General features: G+C 40.6%; 1 protein-coding gene across 1 annotated transcript in view; it reads right to left on the bottom strand.

Moving 5' to 3' along the window:
- Window positions 1-2,427: 2,427 nt before the first annotated feature.
- The window catches only part of UVRAG (UV radiation resistance associated), an 87,194-nt gene continuing 67,971 nt past the window's right edge, over window positions 2,428-21,650 (bottom strand). Inside the window, exons 14-15 of the mRNA XM_031060976.1 lie at window positions 15,415-15,506; window positions 2,428-6,080 (exon numbers count right to left, since the gene is read on the bottom strand). Coding sequence (XP_030916836.1) covers window positions 5,378-6,080; window positions 15,415-15,506 — 795 coding nt within the window. The 3' untranslated portion in view covers window positions 2,428-5,377. The remainder of the gene's footprint in view (window positions 6,081-15,414; window positions 15,507-21,650) is intronic.

The raw sequence follows: 21,650 nt of genomic DNA, 5'->3' as shown, positions 1-21,650 counted from the left end.
CAAGGAATTCTGTGCACGTCCTCCTTCAGAGACACCCTGTAAAGAAAAGGAGATTTTCTTCCCAAAAATTACCTTGCTTGTACCATGTATAGATCTCAGACAAAAATAAATGCACTTAGCATTGGCAGTATTAGCAGCAATCAACTGGCCAGCTAGACAGTGCCTTCCTGAAAGGAGAAGTCCAAAAAGACTCGTAAGTAGAACAGTCAACAAGAGATACTGTTGGGATTCAGATTTGGGTAGGGATAGGTAACCCAGCTATCCATCATGATGTCACCATTTTGCCACCTTCTGTATGAAGCATGAAGAGAGTAACATCTCCTCAGGAGCAGGAGTTCCTCTGCCTGCCCTGTCCACAAGGGACATCTCACACCCTCATGCCTGGCAGAAGCTGGACTGGCAAGGTTTCTACCTATACCAACTCTGCACCTTCAAGGTTTACAGATTCTCATGCAGCTTCACTGACTGAGCTACCTTATTGCTGTATTTCAAGATAAATGCATTTTGCATTAAATTTTGAGGCAGGTAAGAGTGTTCTATGTTTGTACATCTGTTTTATATAAACATAGGTATGCTGTGGCAGTCCAGGAGTTGCCAGCTGGTTCTCATTCATGGTTTCCCTTAACACCTGAGACGAGACCATACAACCTGATTTGCAAACTCCTTTTTAACAGAGACATAAGAAACACACTACATAAAGCAACTGGCCAGATGGACCCATGGAAGCCCAGGCTCAGCTCAGAGTCCAAGCACCGTCAGCAAAAGATGCTCTGAGGGCTGGAGAAGCTCTGCCATGAGAAAAGAACAAAGAGAAATAGTATTCTTCAGCCTGGAGAAGGCTCCAGAACTCCTTAGAGCCCCTGCCAGTGCCTAAAGGGCTCCAAAAGCATTGGAGAGGAACTTTGAACAAGAGCCTGGAATGACGGGACCAGAGCGAATGGCTTTCCACTGCCAGAGATTATTAGGTAGAATATTGGGAAAAAAATCCTTCCCTGTGAAGGTGGTGAAGCCCTGGCACAGGCTGCCCAGGAAAGCTGTGGCTGCCCCATCCCTGGAAGTGTCCAAGGTTGGGATGGTGGGGCTCTGAGCAACCAGGTCTAGTGGGAGGTGTCCTGCCCATGGCAGGAGGGGGAACTGGATGATGTTGAACATCCCTTCTAAGCCTGTTCTATGATTCTAATAGAGTAACCCAGTAAAGCAAGACTGAGGAGTCCTGCAGATTATCGGTTGAGCCAGTCAATGCAATACATTCAACACTAAATTGAGCAGCAGCAGACATGACATCCCACAGTTATTTAGGGCAAAAAAGCTTTCATACTATTTAATGAAAAAATGTAAACAAATTGTTGCAATTTACCATATACAAAAAAAAGTGATATTAAAATAATGACCAATTAAAAGACTTGATTAATGAATGTTTTTTCCCCGGAAAATATTTTTTCACCTGGCATTAACAACAGCTTGCCTGCAGACAGGAGGTGCTCATGGCTGCCCAGAGACACCATCTATGCCACATCATTTCAGAGCACACAGAGCACATTAAAACACTTCCACCTGAAAAAGGCCAAAATGCAGACAGCAAGCAGACATACCTTCTCGGGCCATTTGAAAGGTGACAGCATAAGGCACAGAAGAACCCAAGGTTTACCTAGATTAAGTCCACTCCTCCAGCAGCACCTCCATCTTATTCTTTCCATTCCTTATTCTTCACTTTCAGGCAACTGTATTTCAGTAATGCTGTTCAACATTGTAAGATAGCTTAAAGTAAAATTTCTCTCCTGTATCTTTCCACTTCAGCTCCTGGACTAAAGTGGGAAGATGCCCTGGGTTTTTACTCTCTGCTGATAAACAGACTGGGTAGGAGGAAAAAAAAACTAACCCACAAAACCTCCTAATGATGCCTGGAGAGTCCCTGTAGCTCTTCACATTTCACTGCTTCCCACCAGAGACTCATGAGCTGTGGACAGACTTCTGCCAAGACTCATGCAGCCGACTCCTGTTCAAGGCACACATCAGCAGTTTGGGCTGATTATATGCTGATTATTAGCTGGAATCACAGAAGGTGCTGGATGAGTAGCAGTGCTTCCCTGATGAAGGAACACAGTATTTCCACTACCCATAAATGCCTACAAATCCAGCTTAATCCCAGCCCCATTGTAGGCTGGAGCTATTTTTCTAGCTGCATGCCATCTTTTGGGGAGAAGCATGAAAAACAAGTGCAGTACCAGCTCTTCTGAGACAGGATTTGGAGCCATCAAGGCAGTCAGTTCTTCAGGCAAATCTTCTTGCCTGACTATTCACGTTGGAAGCAATATTGATTTGATGAACAATAAGCCAAGGAGTTTTGGGGCTGGGAAGGCCACTGGGGTTTAAACCAGGCTCATAAAGAAAACAAACACAAAGGAGCCATTGAAGAAGACACACAAGTTGAGAGATACAAATCAATTTTATTTTATAAAGACAGATGAGCTTTCCTGCAATTGCCAACATAGTTTAAATGTGTCATTTATTATGCGATATTCTGGTCTCGCTTATTTTAAATACCTGGTCAAGCAAGGATAAACCAATGCTGTTGTGCTTGCTATAAAAATATAGTGGGATCTGATATTCCAAAACTAATATGCTCAAAAATCTTAAGGATTTCTAATGAAGGATTAGATTGAGATTGCAATGAAATGCTTTCTTAATTTGAAGACAGTTGCAGACTTTTAAGTGCCACAGCTGTGCAGGAACTGAAAGGCTCTTGAAAATTGAACGTACACTGTGATCCATTATGTCACCCTCAAACCTCCTGTTTGTTTCTCTTCCACTACACTATTTCCAAAGTAATTTACAGGGCGTGAAAAAAATAAACACCAAAAGGAGAAAGCTATGACACAGCTGCAGTCTGTACAACCCCCTTCCTGATAGCCACAAGGAGCTGGTCAATGCTTCATCAGCCCTGTGATGCTGTCCCACCTCACACCACCTGCTACATGGAAAGTGGTAGAAGTGGAAGAGAAACACAGGGATAATTTAAGGCTAACTAAAGATAATACACAGAAAGCCCATCTGAGCAGCTTTGTGCAACAGATGCAAAAATCCACCATAGTGTTTAGCATGTTACCAATGACAAGGGTTAAACAGGAACAGCAACACAACATTGGGGAGGAGAACTAGACTTCATTTGGTTTGTGCAACCTGAGAAATAAACAACTAATGGGAAAAAAAAGTCCCACTGATGCTGTACAAACCTAATTTCACATGTTGCTAAACTGCCATGTTCACCTACGAAATGCAGTGACTTCACAACTACTCTTTGGGTTGCTCTGAAAAGTCACCACCACACACAAGCCAATGCTTTTCTCTTATACAGGAACATGAGTGTGTGCACAAATAGGCCTGTGCTGCCTCGAGTATGCCAGATCCCATCCCACGTGGTGCAAAACTGACCTAAAGTTACTGAATTTCCCCTGAAATCATACTGGTATCAGAAGATGGTACAGGGCCCAGGACAGAATATCTTATGCTCATCACCACAAAGTGCTTTTCTCTCAGGTGTTTCATTCTCCCTCTCTAGGCCAAAGGACAGCAAGAGCTTCCTACCCATTCCTTTCCAAAGATGATGGCACTGCTTTGTGCTTCTGCAGCACTTCCTTTGGGGAAGTTTTCATGAGGTTTGAACAGAGGAGCTAATCTGGGGGAGAAGATACTCATGGATGTGTCCAACTTTGTACTGCACATGAAATCATGTTCAGTGTCTCAAAATCAAGGTCTCCAAGTGCTCCCATCTAGCACATCATCCAGGGACAGACCAAAGCCAGCAAATTGCTGCAGAGAGGCTCTATCCAAGCACTCAACTGTGGACCCAACCATTAGAAGCTAACTGAAGAAACGTGAATATAGTTTTAATACAATCATTAAGGCGTTACCTGGAAAATGGATGTTCTAGAACAGTGCTATTATGTATACTGGTTCTCACAAACACATCTTGTTTTGACAACAGAAAGCTGAGACTATACATATCCATATTTTTTAAAAGTTAATTTCAGCTAGCCTTACAGTGAAGTTAGGAAAAGACTAGGTTGTGGGTTCAAAAGAAAACATAAACCAGGGAGAGAAAAAAAAGCCGGACAAGATGAAGTATTTTTATTCTGCTATATACTTTTATATTTCAGAGCTCACAACTGAGCTCAGATTCTTGGGTATACAATATAGAAAGCAAGAGCAATGAAATCCAAACTGAAATACATACCAGGAATCACAAAGCAGGCTGCAAATTGCTTTCTCATTAGTGCAGCTGAACACATGTGGCAGTGGTAACCGACCCAACAGCAAACTGCACCTCCAGCAAACCAATGGAAGTTTCTTCTCTCAAAGTATAGATGGTTAAAAAAATAAAAATCCAGATGAATAATGTTAAGTGCCTCCTTTTTACAGAGGATGGAGCAATTCCACACATTCACCTAATTCCAAAGTGCTTCATTCCCAGTCTGGGTTTTTTGGAAGATGTCTGAAGTGTCTCAGGGCACGCTGTCCCCACTGCACACCTTGGAGGGTGGCAGCTGAACCCCATGTTGGTACGGGGTTCATTAAGTCTCTACTAATGAGATCTGTGCCCAGCCTAAGTGGGGAATGGTCAGGCTGAGATTACTACACAGAACCTTAGAGGTGGTTTACTCCTCAAGGTTTCCACTGGTAGGAAGAGCAAATTTGGAGGAAAAGAGGAGTGGAAAAACTGCCAAATGTCATTTCTGATTAACCAGGTGCAAGGAAACTGCAAAAAAATCACACAGGTGCTCATTCTCTGGCAAGTTCACACCGCCAAGTGAAGACTCTTCAGTGCAAACTAGAACTTCAAAGGCTACAGAGCACAGCCAAAATAAAGTTGTCCAATTGTAGCAAATTCATGGTATTTCTCTAATACTGACTACATTGCTCAAGCAAACACAGGAGTACATGGGAGAATGTAAAGACATCTTACCATAAAAATATATTAAATTAAAGGGTTTTTCTTCTGAAAAGATTAAAATAAATTTAACTCTAAATAATAATTAAGAACATAACAAACATTCATAGAAGGGGCTGATCAGCACTAGAAGTTGTTTTCAGAAAAGCCTTTATAAATGGATTCCAATGCCCTAGAAAAAAAACCCCACAAAACCTTCAACAGATTATAAATACCAGACAGAAAAGGACTTAAAGCAGAATGAAGTTACCTGGGCTGTGAATACACCATGATCCTGTGTTATTGTGCTCAAGTCCATTTGTCTAACACCATAGGAACAACTTTAAGCTTTTTTATTTTCATAATTAATATAAAGAATAAGTGCAATTTTATTTCTATTCCAGATCACTGATTTCACCTCAATGTCTGCTATCAAATCTCCGTGCGAGCTCACTTGTCCGAACTTTTCCGAGGTCTGCGGAAGCTGGACATGTTCTCATTCAGTGCACAGATCCTTCGGGAGAACTCCTCAAACTCCCCTAGGACTTGTTCATCACACTCAACCGCTACAGCATGTTCCACTGGGATGGAGGTAAAGTCTTCCAGCTGATCTCCTGTGCTGAACCCTGTTGCTTCCATACCCATGATCTCCTCTGCCTGCTCCACGGTGCAGCAAAGCACGGGGTTGACTGGGGGCTGAAGCTCACAGGGCTGCTTGTTGTTCATGGTGCCAGAGCACTCGCCAGGCAGAAACGCCCCATTTATTGCACTAGAACGTCCTAGGAAAGGTTCCTGCCTGTCTTGGGTATTGTTTAGGCTTCCATTTTCTCCATTTAAACTACTGCACAAGTCCTGGCCTTTTTTGGTATTTCTTTTGGAGGAGTCCATAGAGGTGTCCAAGGAAGAACATATGGGTCCAGGTTTTTTATCCAGCTCTCCCACACAGGTTGTGACAGCAACAGGCTGTGTTAAAGCAGAGTTGTAACTAGGAGGAGGAGTTTTGTACTGTAGTCTCTCACTTCCTGTGTTGGCTCGTTTTCGGAGTCCTTTATCTGGAGAAGGAAGCCCACTGGAAAAACCAATATCCAATCTGCCAAAGCTAGAGCTCTGTCTCTTTGGAACAGGAATTGCACTGGATGTATGGTGTCGATCGCTGTAAAAGAAGGAAAGAACAGATCACACCCATCAGGTACGCTCATGAGCAATACAGATGTTTAACCAAAGGCTGAAGCAATTGTTTTATCACAACTCCAGGCTCCGTTTGGCCAACAACTTCTATCCCAAAGTGCTAAAACCCCAAACATGCCATATGAACCACAGAAGAGAGCCCAGAGGACAGCTGTAGTGAAAAACAGGTTTTGTAGGAACACTTACACAGCTCTATGGTTTGGCAAGCCAATCACCCAAGAAACCATCACATTATGCTAATTCGCACTGTTAACACCATTTTATAGGAATAAGCTGCACTTATGGAATATTATTGTTGACCATATATTTAAGTATTTATGGCCTGTACTGGGTCATCATAAACTCTTCAAAAGTGAGTAATAACATCTGAATTCTCTATGAGCAAAGAATCCAACAGTGGATTTCCCTGACAGCTGCACAAAGGAGAAAAACCACAACAACTTCACTATTTGCAGAGGGTTATTCTTGCCAGATCTGCTTTTCTGTGCCAGTCATTCCAAAACTCTTTGGACAAATGCCAACCTCTATTTCTTAAGGAAAATGAACCAATCAAGCCTAATTTACAAGTCTAACTTTACTGTAGTGCAGTTCTACAAGCCACTTTCACTGTCTCAAGCTCTACAATTTGGAAAATCCACTTTATGTCATCTCAGGTGTGTTATGAGAACTTTCCTTCATCAGCTCAATATTTATCCAACTATAATCACAACCTTATATATAAATAGTATGCTATATATGAACATAAGCAGCTGGTTCATTTTCCTCCCGAATTAAAAAAAAATAGTAAAAAACCAGCTATTATTGATCTACTGAATGTACAACTGTAAGATTCAACCACTGTCAGTATGGAACTCCTTCATGAACTCCATTTAAAAGAAACTCCTTCTGCTCAAGGCCTGATACATTTTGTCTGGCACGGGAAAATCTTGTGTCATGGTTTAACAGACTGTTTGGTTTTTAGGTGGGGAGGGAGTCCACAGGCTGTGAGGGTGGCTCCCTGTGGAGATCTGGCACACCCAATCTGTTGGCTAGTTTTGAAGATTGACTCCCAGTCAAACCACTTAAAAGAGCTGCACAGGCCTCTGTGAGAACATATTTAAGGACAGGTAAGCCTGTGAAAAGCTCTGTTGCTTCCGGCCTTGGAACAGGTAACTGGGAGCTGACCAGGCTGGGCCCTGCTGCAATGCAGGCCCCTTCCCAGGATGCCTGCCAGACCCCATTCCAGTGGGGTGGCTGGGGCCCCTTCCCAGCAGGACCAAGCCACCTCCCGGAAACCCCACCAGTCCTTTCTTCTGGCAGCACTGCTGGGCCATGCCCATGGGGCCCACCCAATGCTGGGAGCAACCATGTGGCCAGGACCAGCGTTGGGCATAGCCCACGGCTGGTGCTGGAGGGGGCCCTGAGGCCGGGAGCAGCTGTGTGGCTGGGACAGCCCAGCTGAAATCAGCGTGGCTCGGGCAGCACCGCGCAGCCGTGGCTATCTCAGCATGGCTTGCAATGACCTTGTTTGCCTGGCTGCTTTTAGCCAGCCATGCTGCTGACAGAAGGACAGAAGCAGCAGCTTTTCTTTTTTTTTTTTTTTTTTTGGTGCCTGTGATATATGTTATACAATAATTCGTGCTAAAGGAAATTAAAACCACAGCATCTTGTGTACCAAGCCAGTTTTGGGCAACAAGCAGTAACAGGCTACGTGATAAAGAATGGAGATTCAAACACCAAGAGGACACTGTCTTCTGCGATGTATATTTCAAGGGATTTCTTTCTGTCTGACAAGACCCCAGCAGGAGGCATTTGATAGGCATCATTAGAAGTTTATCCCAGAAAGTTTTCACCTTACAGGATTCCAGGAATTATCCACCAGTTCCGGGAAATGTGGTAGCAAGAAAGAAAAAACTACGATAATATGCTAAAATATACTAAAGAAGAGCCCCCTTCCAGAGCCCAAAAGACTGTATAAAACAGAGCCCTTTGAAATGACATTTTGGAGACTCACAGGGACTTTGGTGCGATAGAGACAAAATCCTAAGTCTCCCCGACACTGATTGCCTGGCTCAGAGTCGAAATCGCTTGTGGCTTTTTCCAAATTTATACTTTGATAATTTAATAAATTTCCTTAATTATTAAATTGGAGTATTCATTTATAACAGTGCCCCACATGAAGAGAAGACACAGGGTGATGCTGGCAGCCAGCATGACTCGCACAGCGTCGGTGAAAACCACGTGACCAACAGAGAGGCACAGCGAGTGATTTCCCTGATGCAGAGCCTGGATGAGATCAACCTTCCAGCACTGCAGAACTCTATACAAAACTGTTTCAGATGGTAAAGCTTGAGAACAAATGAACTTGTGAACACCAATTCTCTCCCGAATCAGGAAAAAGGAAAGGATGAAGACATGTTGAGAAAACAACATGGGACACTGAGATCAGTGAAGAAGTAAAATCCTAGATGGGAGTAGATTAAGGAGATGCCTTAGTCTTGGGCTGAAATTCTCTTGTAAGGCTATGGTTAAGATATAGCTGATACATCAGACTTTACTTTTTCCCCGTAACTCATGGAATGCATTGGGGAGATGTAGCATTCTAGCCAGAGCCATGAGCAGAAACACTCATGTTGAAGTAAGCAGATGTTGAAGTAGGTTGAACAGAAAGAAAGGAGAGAGATGAGAAACTTTGCCCCAGGAACAGAAGAAGAAAACCTCTGTTTCCTCGAGATGGCTGAAGAGAACTTTTGCATTTATGCTATAACAGCTCATCCTTAGTACCCCATAAATTGACATGGCTCATGAAAGCAGCTATGGGAAAACTGCAAGGCATGGGAGAGACTTGCACACTGCAAACAGATATTCCTTTCCCACGGGGCTGATTCACTGTTGACCTTAAAGCCAAAGAGAAATGTTCCTTGTGGAGAAGTCTCCATGGCATGGCGAGAGAGACTCCTATCCCTAAGAGAACTGAAGAAGAGGTGGCACACTGACTGAAGTCCCAGGTTTTGTCTCTTTACATTGTCAGTGGGAAAAAAAAGAGGGTATGGTGATAGTGAAGGTTTAGGACCTTAAGGCTTCAAAACCAGGTTTTAAACTGCTGGAGAAATATGGGAGCAGAGTTCAGAACTCTGTCCATTGCTACCAATAAATATGAATAGGAATAAATACAGGGATAACATCCCAAATCTGAGAATGGAGGAATGAAGTCAATAGTATGGTTTATCTGCTTATCAAATATTATCTAAGGCATCTAGATAGAAGTAAATATGTATAAAGGGTTTTGGAGATCAGCCATTCAAGAGTTCCACAGTCACCAGAGAAGAAAAATGAGAGAAGAGTGTTAATCCCCTATTTGAGAGCCAGTTATGATCAGTGGGAAAGTCATCTTCCCTGGATGCCTCTTCTGGATCACAGGGGCAACCTAGGCAACAAGCTCAGGCTGAGTGACAAGTGTCTACAAGGCAAACATGAGAAGATAAATAGCTCTCTTTTAAGTAGAACAATGGTCATAAATCTTGCAGGCAAGTAAAACAAATCCATAATGACTCTGGGTACAGTGGATTAAATGTTTTTTTCTGTGCCATCACCTCCCCTCAGGTGAGAATGGAAAGTCTTGTTGAGGTTTTAGTTCAAAAGTAATGTTTAGACAGAGGCACAGAGCTCAAAAATGCAATGCTGCTATTAACACCTGTGAAAACCAGCAGCTGATGGAGGGCGTCTATTCCATTTGTGTTTTCCTTGAGGCTGTACTGTTACTAGAATTCACAGCATTCATATCAAGGTAAAGTCCAGAGAAAGAATCCCAGAAGGGTCTGGTTTGAAACAGACTTTCAAGACCATCTAGTTCCAATCCCCCTGCCATGGGCAGGAACACCTCCCACTAGACCAGGTTGCTCCAAACCCCATCCAACCCAGCCTTGAACACAGGCTTTCCCACCTTCACAGGGGAGAATTGCTTCTTAATTTCTAAACTAAACCCATCAGTTTAAAGACATTGTCCCTTGTCCTTTGAGCTTCACAGCTTATGAAATTAATAAAAATATATACAAGTATATAAAAAAGAGAGTAATGTTAGAAAACTATCATCCAGTTACTCACACACTTTAGAGACTGTGAGGTATTGTCCCCAGTGAGAAGGATTTGGCTTGCAGGAGCACAGCCCTTTACTCTAAGGCACAGTCTTGAGCTGAATTACTCAGGTTGGGCTGATTCAGCTTCCAGCAACAATGGCTGGTCTCCTGAGACACCAAACAGGTGTGGACGTCTGTCCAAGAAGAATGGCCTGTGACTTGTGGAGTATAAAAACTGATTTCATTAACTGTCATTAGGGCCTGATGACTTTTAGTCTAGTGGATGACACTAGAACTGGTTACGCATGTGGGTGTGTACAGTTCCTGTCAGAAAGCATCTAAATTAAAAAAACCCCAAAACAGTAAGAAGCCTCAGGTCCCCAATTTCAATGTTTCAATTGTATCCAAATCTCAAAAGCCAATTCTAACAGTCTGACTTCAGCTCTATGTTTTTCTGGCAGCAAAATGACAAAGTAGCTATTTCTTCCCAAAACATTAATTTTCGCTAGTTAACAAATAGCCAGCTTGAGCATTCTCAGGCCTAAGATGGAAGACACAGACTCCCCACTGCAAGCAGGTGAGATAAAGTGACTGAAGTGAGACACAAACATTTCTGAAATTATTTTCTTAGTGAACACATTCTGGTTGCAGTTTTGATAAAACGTTTCTTCGGTCAGATTCACCTGTGATTATTCAATCTGTCTGCAAGTGGCTCAGAGAAACTGTAAAGCAATATGAGGGACAAAATACAATTTACAGGCTCCAATATGTATCTTTTCCTCCACACGAAATATTTCCTGTGAGGAACATTACTGGATCACAGCTGGACAAAATACTAAATGTTGATTGCCTGACCAAAAGCCAAAATCCACAGCTACAGCTCTTTGCTATGAGAATGCTTTAAAAAACCCACAAAAACCTAAACACCATTTGATCTTTTTGTGTTGTAAACTATGACCTCATGGCAGTAAGAACACTAAATGAAGGTGGTTTAGTTGGTTTGTAGCTATCTGAAATGTATGAAGCTCCATGAGCAGTTCAGAGCCAATTACCATGTCAACTGTGCTAAAAAGCAGTGATAGTTAGTCACCTTCTTAGAGATTACTGGTAAAATAATGTAAAATAGCAATAGGAAGGCTGCCAATATGAAGTTAAGATGAAACTGCATCTTTTGTCAGCTAAGAAATTCAGCAACACATTTTTAAAAATTGAAATCTTCATAAATCAAGCCATCAGAGTTTTCATAAGAAGTTTTGGGCTCCTCTTGATTCTAGCAGTATGTTAATCAAGACATAGCTTCAAAACACAAATTTAAGCCTCAGCACTCAAGTATTTTTGAGGAAAGCCTTTAAAAGCAGCTCAAAAGAGCATCTCCCTGCCTACAGACAAGCCATTCAAAAGAAGTATCGTGTATTTGCCAGCATTAGATAAATCTACTAAGAAAACTAAGAAAACATCTTTTTGCTGGACTGCTCAAGTTTGCAGCATGTTCTTTAATTTCTGTTACTCACAAATACTATCCCTCATAAGTTACGGAGTGAAAACAAAAGAAAAAAGCTGAAGAATAGGAGAGAAAATGAATCAGAGTCTTTTGATTTAATGCAACCATAATCTAAAGAGCCTAAACTTGGGAAAGGTAAATCTGAACATGCAAAAGAAATAAAACTATTTTAATTAAAAATATTAAAAATGGACAGGCTACATGAAAGTGGGGATTTGAAGGGGACTTATGAAAAACAGGGAGAGTGACTTTTTAAAGAGAGGGACAGGACAAGGGGGAATGGTTTTAAACTAGAAGAGGGGAGATTTAGATTAGACATTAGGAAGAAATTCTTGGCTGTGAGGGTGGTGAGGCCCTGGCACACAGGTTGCCCACAGAAGCTGTGGCTGCCCCATGCCTCAAAGGGTCCAAGACCAGGACAGGCCTTGGAGCAATCTGGTCTAGTGGAGGGTGTCCTGCCCTTGGTTGGGGAATGGAACAACACACCTGTAAGGTCCCTTCCAATCCAAACCTTTCTATGATTTGGTCTCAAATGCTGGAATAAACTGCCTGCTCACAAGAAAAAGGATTTAAGACAAAAGCTGCATAGGGCCTTTTGCATTCACAAAAGCTAACCTAAAAACTGAGCTACTTTTCTGGAAGCCAGTGAAACTCCAAGACTAAAAAACTGGAAACAGAGAGAAGTATTCCCAAAAGGAAACAGAAAAGATTCGGGGGACAAAAGTAAACTCAGCAGAATATTGGTACCAGGAGAGGTATGAAGATGGAAGCAGAGCTTGCAGACCTGCAAACTTGCTGCAATAAATCACACAAGTTGGGATGTGAAAACATGTATTAATCATTTAAGTGTAACGCCTGAGAAACCAAAACAACACAAATCTCACCAGGCTCAGGGAACCAGCCACTAAACCTTGATGGACAAACACTGGACTCTGCAGACCTTCCAAAGGGCCAAAGGCTAGCCCAGAGCTCCAGGCAAACAGGGGAACTCATAGAAGATTGAAGCAGACACTTTACAACCAAATTTGCTCTAATGGATGTATGAAATAAGTGAGCTCTTCTACAAAAGCCATTGAGGATTTTTTGGGTTTCCTTTTAATCTAAAATGGTAATGATTATGGTGGTGACAGAACTTAAATTCAGAAAAGCCCAGCTACAATGCTCAGAAAGGAAACTGAAGATCAGCAAGAGAACCAAACAAATCAGGCAGTGCAAGTGAGTATGTGGATAAGAAAACCTCTTGTCTCCCTGCTCTTATCCTGCAAACAAAGAATAACCTGGAAATATTTTAATGACTACAGTTTGTGTCACAGGGTATCAGATAACTCACAGTAACCTGAAAACAAAAAATTCCTTTGAATATTCGTTTAAACAGCTAGTGCATTCTCTGCTTGTTTCAATGTTCGTAGTCAGGTATTATCCACAGGACAGTGGATGTCTGTATTCTGCCCAATTATGAAAGTCTAGCCAGTTTTCCCCTCAAGACAGACTCCCTGTAAAGCCTCATTTCCATTTATATTATTAGGAAGCATTAAGAAGCATTGATTGGAATCATCAGTTTAAAAAAAATATAAGTTAAAAATGAACAACTATTCATACAACTTCTGGACATGAGAAGGAAATGAGGCATAGACATCCATGGGGAGAAGGGAATGGGATACTCAGAAGAATTATGCTTAATATTCCTACATGGAAATATTATCCAGCCAAAAAAAAAAAAGTGTTTTCGTTTGTTATGATTGTGCATCGCCTATAGAAAACAACAACAGCATTGTATGGTGGCAAAACCTCCGAAGCATGACTAAATTTCCAGATCAATTCCTCACAGACAGCACATGCCAGAAGGGAAGAACAGGTATCCACACTGAAAATAATTCCCATGTCATATGTTCCAGTGTCAACCCACTTCTGCTTATTCCAGACTGTAGTAGACACCCATGATCTGCACCCCTCCCACTCCACTGATGAGCAGAGAGAAGTGCTAAAGATACCACAGTCTGGCCCTTCATTTTCAAATTTTCTGAGGGGACCACACATCATCTGAGGATTTTTCACACTACTGTGATGGGTACCACACAAAAACTCACTGTGATATTTTCCTAATGAAGAAGGCTTTTCTTTATATATCTTGCTCGAGAAAAAAACAAAAGCAGGGATAATCTTTTCAGCTGTGCCTGAAATTACTTACAGAATAAAACTGCACAAAGGGCTGAGCTTCCTTTTCTCAGGACCTATTTACTTCCTCTGTTGGCTGAGCTGAATTTCCATCAGGCAACACTTTTTACAGTATTGCTGAAAGAGGAAACTTTTCCTACTCCTATATTTGTTTTCCTTAGCCAAGACTCCAAACAGCAACCTGGAGGTGGGGGTGTTCAGCCTGGGAGAAGAGAAGGCTCCAGATACCTTAAAGCTCCTGCCAGTGCCTGAAGAGGCTCCATGTGAGCTGGAGAGGGATTTTGGACAAGAGCCTAGAATGACAGGCCAAGAGGGAATGGCTTTCTACTGCCAGAGGCAAGGGTTAGATGGAATATTGGGAAAAAATTCTTCTCTATGAGGGTGGTGAGGCCCTGGCACAGGCTGCCCAGAGAAGCTGTGGCTGCCCCATCCCTCGATATGCTCAAGCCCAGGTTGGATGGAGCTTGGAGCAACTTGATCTACTGGGAGGTGTCCCTCCCTATGGCAAAGGGTGCAAACTGGATGATCTTTAAGGCCTTTCCAGCCCAAACCATTCTATGATTCGCTGTGACCTGTTACAGTAGGATTAACACAAGTACTTTTCAACATCAAAATCAATTTTAAAAAGAGGAGAATGTAGGGAGAAGAAACTGCTTTGCTCATGAGAGTTAAGAAGGCAGGAAAACAAAACCATTCTATGATTCTATGATTTGATGAGAATGCAGGACAAAATAATTGCTTAAAGCAAGAGACTGCATGAGTGCACACAATTCAAAGAGCATAAATTAAAACCATGTGAATACAAACCATCACTTGTTGAAATCCAGTGGGTAGTAAACTGTTCTTCACATTTAGTAAAGTTCATCTCCATTTAAGGAGAACTGGTTAAGCCTCCTGCTCAAACAACTGCTGCAAGATAAACCTAAACTAACTTTAGCCTTAAAACATAGAAACCTGTCTGATTTGATTTTCTGCAGACAGTGGAAGATGAGTCTGAATCCTCCAGAGTGAATCGGAACAGAAGCACACGGGATTTCCGTGGAAGATACTATAACCTTCACTTATTTATAATGTAGCATCTCATTTAGCAACAACACTGAACATGCAACAGCTATTTTCATTAGCAGCTATTATATTACAGAGAGGTTGTGTTGCTTATCATTTGGATTCCTGTGCAGCTCACTTGAATTACAGTCAGGGACTGCCCAGGCTGTTCTGCTTAAGCACTTTGATACAGAAGGTGCACCTGCTACCAAACATTAAATACAGTCTTAAGACAACAATTAATTCACCTCCCTCTCGTGAAGGACATTGTTTTTTCAAACAGGATTCCATTGCTACATCAACCTATGAAAAGGGTTGTGGGCCCATCATACGGAAGAACTTGTAAGAGCGTAAGAAAACAGTAGAAATTTGTGGACAGTTACAGAGTCTGTATTTTGGGAAGGTCTTAATTTCACCAAGCATTCTAAGCTTGTGAAGAGGAGCTGCTTGTCTGAGACAAATCCTTACCTTCAATTTTTTTTGTAGTACCCACCTCTTTCTTATAAATTATGAAAAATACTTACCACCTAACCATCAGTCCAAGCTCCATGAAGTTTTTCAGGTTAGGAAGAGTTTGCCTTAGATCTGGAGTACTCAGCCCATGCTGGTATCTAAGCTACAAAACCAGAAAAAAAAATTCTAAAATTAGCACAGCTTTCCAAATGCCAAAGAATACATCATCATGGTCAGTTAAATCACTAGATTTTTAGAAAGTTTAAGATGATTATCCAGCAGTTCCAAGATATTTATTCACCGTAAGAAAATAGTCTATTTACTACTTGTATTAGGAAACTCACCCAAGAACAGGGACAAAATAATCAGTCAACCTGACTCTTAAACCTCCTTACACTTTCTCCATTTACTATCTGCAACAGGAGAGCAGGTTCACAGCTTAATAAAAACACAGTCATTATGGGAAGACACCAAACTTCATCACAGCGTTCTGTATTCATGAATTCCAAATATTTATTTGTGTGTACTTGTCAGTCTGAGTGTATCAGTGTATACTGGAATCAGTAATGGAATCATTATATTAACATCAGTGAGTAAAAATACATATTGTCACACAGCTGATCAGTATCTGTGCTCCTTACACAGTTTATATCAGCATTTAAACACCTGTTATCAGTATCATAATTAAATCCAGCACCCAAATCAGATGTTACTTAGTGAAAGCTTTAAACACTGACATACTTTAACCGGAATATTGACTCCTAAAGTTGTTCTTACGCTGTCCATGTGACATAACTGTCACTGGTGAGAATTATAAACTCTGTGTTTAACAAATCACCACATTAAAAAGTACCTCTGAAGAAAACAGCACATGGAAGGCAAAAAGTTTGTCTTTCAAGTTTGAATCTCAAAATTTCAGGGAAACTTTGCAGAGAAATGTATCCCTTGTGTGGTTAAAACATGAAAAAAGACCCCAACACCCTACATTCCAGTATCTCTAAGGCTGCTGGAATGATGCACTACCAATTTAATAAGCAGTTCTCAGCATACATTAACACGCTTTAGAAGTCTCTGCTGGACTCCAACACAGGCACACACAGTAACTGCACAAATTTAGTGCTCATAGAGCTACGTGCTGAAACATGGAACAGTCCCACTCAAAGTTAAATTTCATTTGTTTAGAATCACACACCTGTTTCCACAATTCCTGACAGCAAGATGCAGGAAAGTATCTTAAGTTTCAAAAATTTTTGATTTCTCCCAATCAGTTTTTCAGAGAAAAAGACTCCTGAAATTGGGAATAATTTTTGTGCTTGTCTGAGTTTCAGAAAGAATAATTACTTTGGAAGAAAATCACCCTCAGTACCGTATTGTACAACAGCTGGCCATTTATTACAGTTTATTATTTCCATATGGACAAAGCCAAATCACATGGTGGGCTTGGGTTCATATTTTCTCCTACAATGACAGAACCTGGATTAAGACAACCATACAATATAAATTACAAAACCATCACCACATTCTCCTGATGGGATTATAGTGGAATTCGTTAACTGGAGAATTAGCCTGGAGCGAAAGAAGTAAAGAAGAAAAAACCCACCAACTCAAAAACTTTACATTTGTTCCTCCTCCAACAATGAAAATTTCATGGAATACCCCTTTTTATAGTCATTCTTACATTTTAAGGTTTCAGAGCACAAATATAAGGTGGATTAAGGGATCTCTTCAACAGCCAAGATTAGAAGAATTCATGGGAGACCCCAGTATCCAAACATGAGCAAAACCACTGCTTCTACTAAAAGACATTTTCATATTTCCAATAGTAGAGATGCATATTAAGGAAAGTTAGGATGCAAGTTTCATGAAACCCCTAGAAAAAGTTATTCAACTTTCTATACTGCATACTATTTGGCTTTGTAATTGATTAAAAGCAAAGCAATACTGCCTTATGTCTGCATAAATACAAGCTGCTGATAATGTATTTACAAACCCAGAAATCACTGAAAAACTTATCTGCCTTTTAGAAACAGAAAAAAACATTCAAAAATCAGCTGATGAATCAGGTTTTAGTCTGGATTCAAAATTATCACTCCATTAATGCAGCAGTTAACTGTTGCTTCGCATAATTCTGTAGTAGTCTCACAAATCCTGACAAAGAAATCTCTGTTTTGCTGCATGATGCAGGCCACTACAGGTACAACAACAAACAAATGCGAACAAGGAGGTGAAGGGAGCTGAAAAACAACTTCTTTTACTTAAAAGATCAGAATTCCTCTTCCTCCTCTCCTTAACCTCTGACAACGTAAAATAACAAATATTAGTAAGGACTGGTTTTTCCCCCAATACATAAAGCATTTCTTATACACCTTCCATTAAGTTTAATTTTTTTAACACCCAACACCACACATGCAGGGCTAGTTAATCCACCTCATCCAATAAATAGTAAGGCTCTGAACAACAGCCATAAGGACTGAATCCAGAGGAGGCCATGGAGATACACCAAGGGTTGCTGGAGCCCCTCTGCTCTGGAAGCAGGCTGGGAGGGGGCTGCTCAGCCTGGAGTAGAGAAGGCATTAGGGAGACCTCAGAGCCCCTTCCAGTGCCTAAAGGGGCTCCAAGAGCTGGAGAGGGACTCTGGCCAAGGGCCTGAAATGACAGGACAAAGTGGGAATGACTTCAAACTAACAGAGGACAGGGTTAGATGGAATACTGGGAAGAAATTCTTGGCTGTGCCCAGAGAAGCTGTGGCTGCCTCAGGTTTGGAAGGATGGGGCCCCAAGGCCAGGTTGGATAGGGCTTGGAGCAACCTGATCTAGAGGGGGTTTCCCTGCTCACGGCATGAGGATGGAATTGGATGATCTTTAAGGTCTGCTCCAGTCCAAACCATTCTATGAGTCCCTGTGACTTGTTACAGTAGGATTCACACAAGTACTTCTTAACATCAAAATCAATTTTAAAGAGAGAAAAATGTAGGGAGAAGCTGCTTTGCTCATAAGAATTAAGAAGACAGGAAAACAAGAGCAGACAGAGGTAACCATGTGCAGTCTTGATTCTTCTAAGAAACTGTTCAAATTTCAATTGTCACCATTAAAAGTCGCCCATCTCCACACTAAGTTTCCACTGCAATAATTTTCAAAAGCAGCATTTTATTTAAGATTTTAAAGATCGGATTGTTTCTTCGGGATATTACAGACCCAGCCATCCAAAGAAACTGTGCCTGTTCTAACTGAGTGAAGAGGTGTCCAAGATTTGTGTTCACATAGAAGAACTTTACTCAAAGTTCTGTGTATTCTCCACAGAACTTTGAGTAAAGCATTAATGATGTTCCAGCGATAAAATATTAATTCTGATTTCTATACCAATATTTAGCTCCTATGCACAGCTTTGTTTTCCGAAGTGCTGCTCTCATGTTTGTTACTAATGACAATTACTCCACGGAAACAAGATATAGGAGACAAGATGCATCATCTTTTATGAACAGTTCAAGGCAGAAGAATTTAAATAATTACCTGTACAGAGAAATCTCAAGAAATACGATAATATATTTACTTTAAGGCCAACTTCTCTACAGAAAACCCGCTAATCATACCAGTGGGTATTTTCTATTATACTTATATATTCCAACATCACAGAAAACCAAAAATGTTAAAATAAGCTGCATTTAAAACAGTGGTTCTCAGAGCAAAAGGTAGATTTATTCTTAAAAAACCTGTATTAGCTTTCTAAGAAAGTGTTTAAAGACTAAATTGCCTTTAAAAACTAATACCAACAAAACAACAGCATTAGCTGTAGGTGAGGCATGACAAACTGAAGTTAAATTGTAACAAAATAGGCATAATTATTTTACACTCTAAGATGAGAAAAAATAATATTCAGCTCCTCCAGTTTCTACCTGTATTTCTTTCTTTGCAATGGTCTGAACTTACACTGGAAGGTAAGTGAGTGAACCAGCAGTGAACAGCTCCAATCTGAGCATCTCTACTCCACTGCCAACCAAACAGCTTCCAAGAATTCATTTAATCAACTGGACTGTTAGACTTAAAAATCATGACCTAAAATCATGTTAGACAACAGAAAAGCTTACTGCCTTCCTAAACGTAACAATTCCACAGCAAAATGTTCATTCATCAAATCTACCAGTAGAGATACATCATTTGTTAACTAACTAAAATACAAATCTGCAAAAGCTCAGTTACTTTCCTATGAAGTCTATAAGAAGTACTAGGACTACTGAAGTTTTTCAATCAAGTTGGCTTTAAAAGAAGCCATTTAGTTGTCTTTCTATTACTGGGTAATTGCAGGTTGCACCCAAGATCAAATTTAGGAGGTTTGCCATTCTATGCCTGCTCTTAAGAAAAACAATGATATCCTGCATTAATGTGCAAAAAACAACTGTCTACTTCCTATCCTAATTCTTGCAGCAGTATTTCATAACTAATGGTATACAAGCATATACATTTACTTCCAGCCAGAAACCACAGAGTACCTGGGCTCAATTATCTTTTTTTTGGGGGAGGAGTGCAGAATGACTCCAATTCTAACCTCATCTGTTCATCATTTCTCACATTGTTTCCCCAGCCATATTCATCTTGTTCTAAGCCATGTGGAAGCTAACAGCCAGAATATGTTATTAAAGCTCAAAATAGCAGCCCCTTTAGTACATATTGTGCATAATATTCAAGTCTGTGCCAAAATCTGCTGTACTTTGGACTTCCCTTAGTCCCCACTGCAGGCAACTGGTTCTTGATGTTGTAGCAATACCTGTACCTACACAACAGGTGGACTCAACCCACTATTACACTATGCAAAGATCTTGCAATATTTAGGCAGTCAAAAACAATTTTGAATTATTTTCAGCTATATGAGGAGTTTCTCTTGATAGCATCAAGAATTTAAAAAAAAAAAACATCTGCTCCACAAATGTGAAAACCTACAAAGAAAAATAGAAGCAAAACCATTGTTTCAATCAAATTTGCAGAGCTGGTCACAAGCCAAGCATTTGCACAAGGCTTTCAGAGAATGTCAAACACTGAAATATTAAGAATGTCAAACAGAAATATTAAGTTTTAGAAGTTTTAATAAAATGACATAGTTAATTGTTTTACAAGATCCTGGGTGACTTTGTCAGAGTAGGACAGAACACTGGCAGAGATTCAGATTACTAAGCACTGCAATAAAGAAAACGGGAAGTGTTGTTATAATGCCTGTTGCTATATAAACAACTATGGGGGATCAGTGAAATAAGGCCTGCTGCTATATAAACAGTTGTGTGTGTTTATATCTTTTGGGAGCAATTATAAAATTTTTTGCTTGCCTTTGTTTTATTGAATCTGGCTAGTTGTTCTAGCTCTGAATGCCTATGTGGGTTTACTGAAAAACCCTTAAGCTACAACATTACTGAAACATGTTGTGGTATCAATAGCTCTTTAGATAATGTACCTCCAAACTAAGCATGTAAAAATCATTTTCATTTTTCATACTTCAAAAGACTATCAGTAAGCATCAATTACAGTTTGGAAGTAAACATAACAAAAGGGTTTTTAAAACTTTTTTAAGATTCTTGGGGAAGTAGGAGCTGAAAAAAGAAAAATAACCACTGTGATTATAACAAGTCTTGAAGTTCTCAATCTTGCTTCCAGAAGGAGCAAATAGAAGACTGCTACAGTAGTGACAGCCCTCATCCAAGCAAGAGGAAGTGCTCAAATATAACAGCTATTTCAATAGATATGACTTATCTTTATATGTCTGTGTCCGTCTCCCAGAGTTACACCTGAAAAGCAGATGTTTATTTTGCAACTCATTCAAGAGTATTAAACTAAAAATAAAGCAAGTTACATCCATATCCTTGAAGATCCATGTCCTTCATTAATCCATTGAGCATACTCTTTCAAGTTCCTCAAGCCAACCCAGCGTGCCTAAAGCCTTCACTAAAACCATCTTAAAAGACTCCTACCAGAATTTTGATATAGCAATAGCAAATAAAGCACACAAACAGCAACCAAAGCAATAAGAGGAGATAAGTGCATTTTATGCTGTACTGTTGGAAGAATACTTACAATCAGTTAGTTTTAAAGCATGCTTAGTCTGAACTAACCTGATTTGTTCCACATTTACAAGGCAGATGCTGATATCAATAAGAAAATTTCCAGTTGTCACAAAATCCTAGAATGGTTTGGGTTGGAAAGGACTTTTAAGCTCATCCAGTCCTAACCCTGTCACCATGGGCCTAGATACTTTCCACAAGATCAGATTGCTCCAACCTGGCCTTGAACACTTCCAGGGGTGGCGCAGCCACAGCTTCTGTGGA

This window comes from Geospiza fortis, unplaced genomic scaffold, assembly GCF_000277835.1.
Source record: "Geospiza fortis unplaced genomic scaffold, GeoFor_1.0 scaffold154, whole genome shotgun sequence".
NCBI classification, from domain to species: Eukaryota; Metazoa; Chordata; class Aves; order Passeriformes; family Thraupidae; genus Geospiza; species Geospiza fortis.
This window is presented reverse-complemented; position numbering and strand designations above follow the sequence as displayed.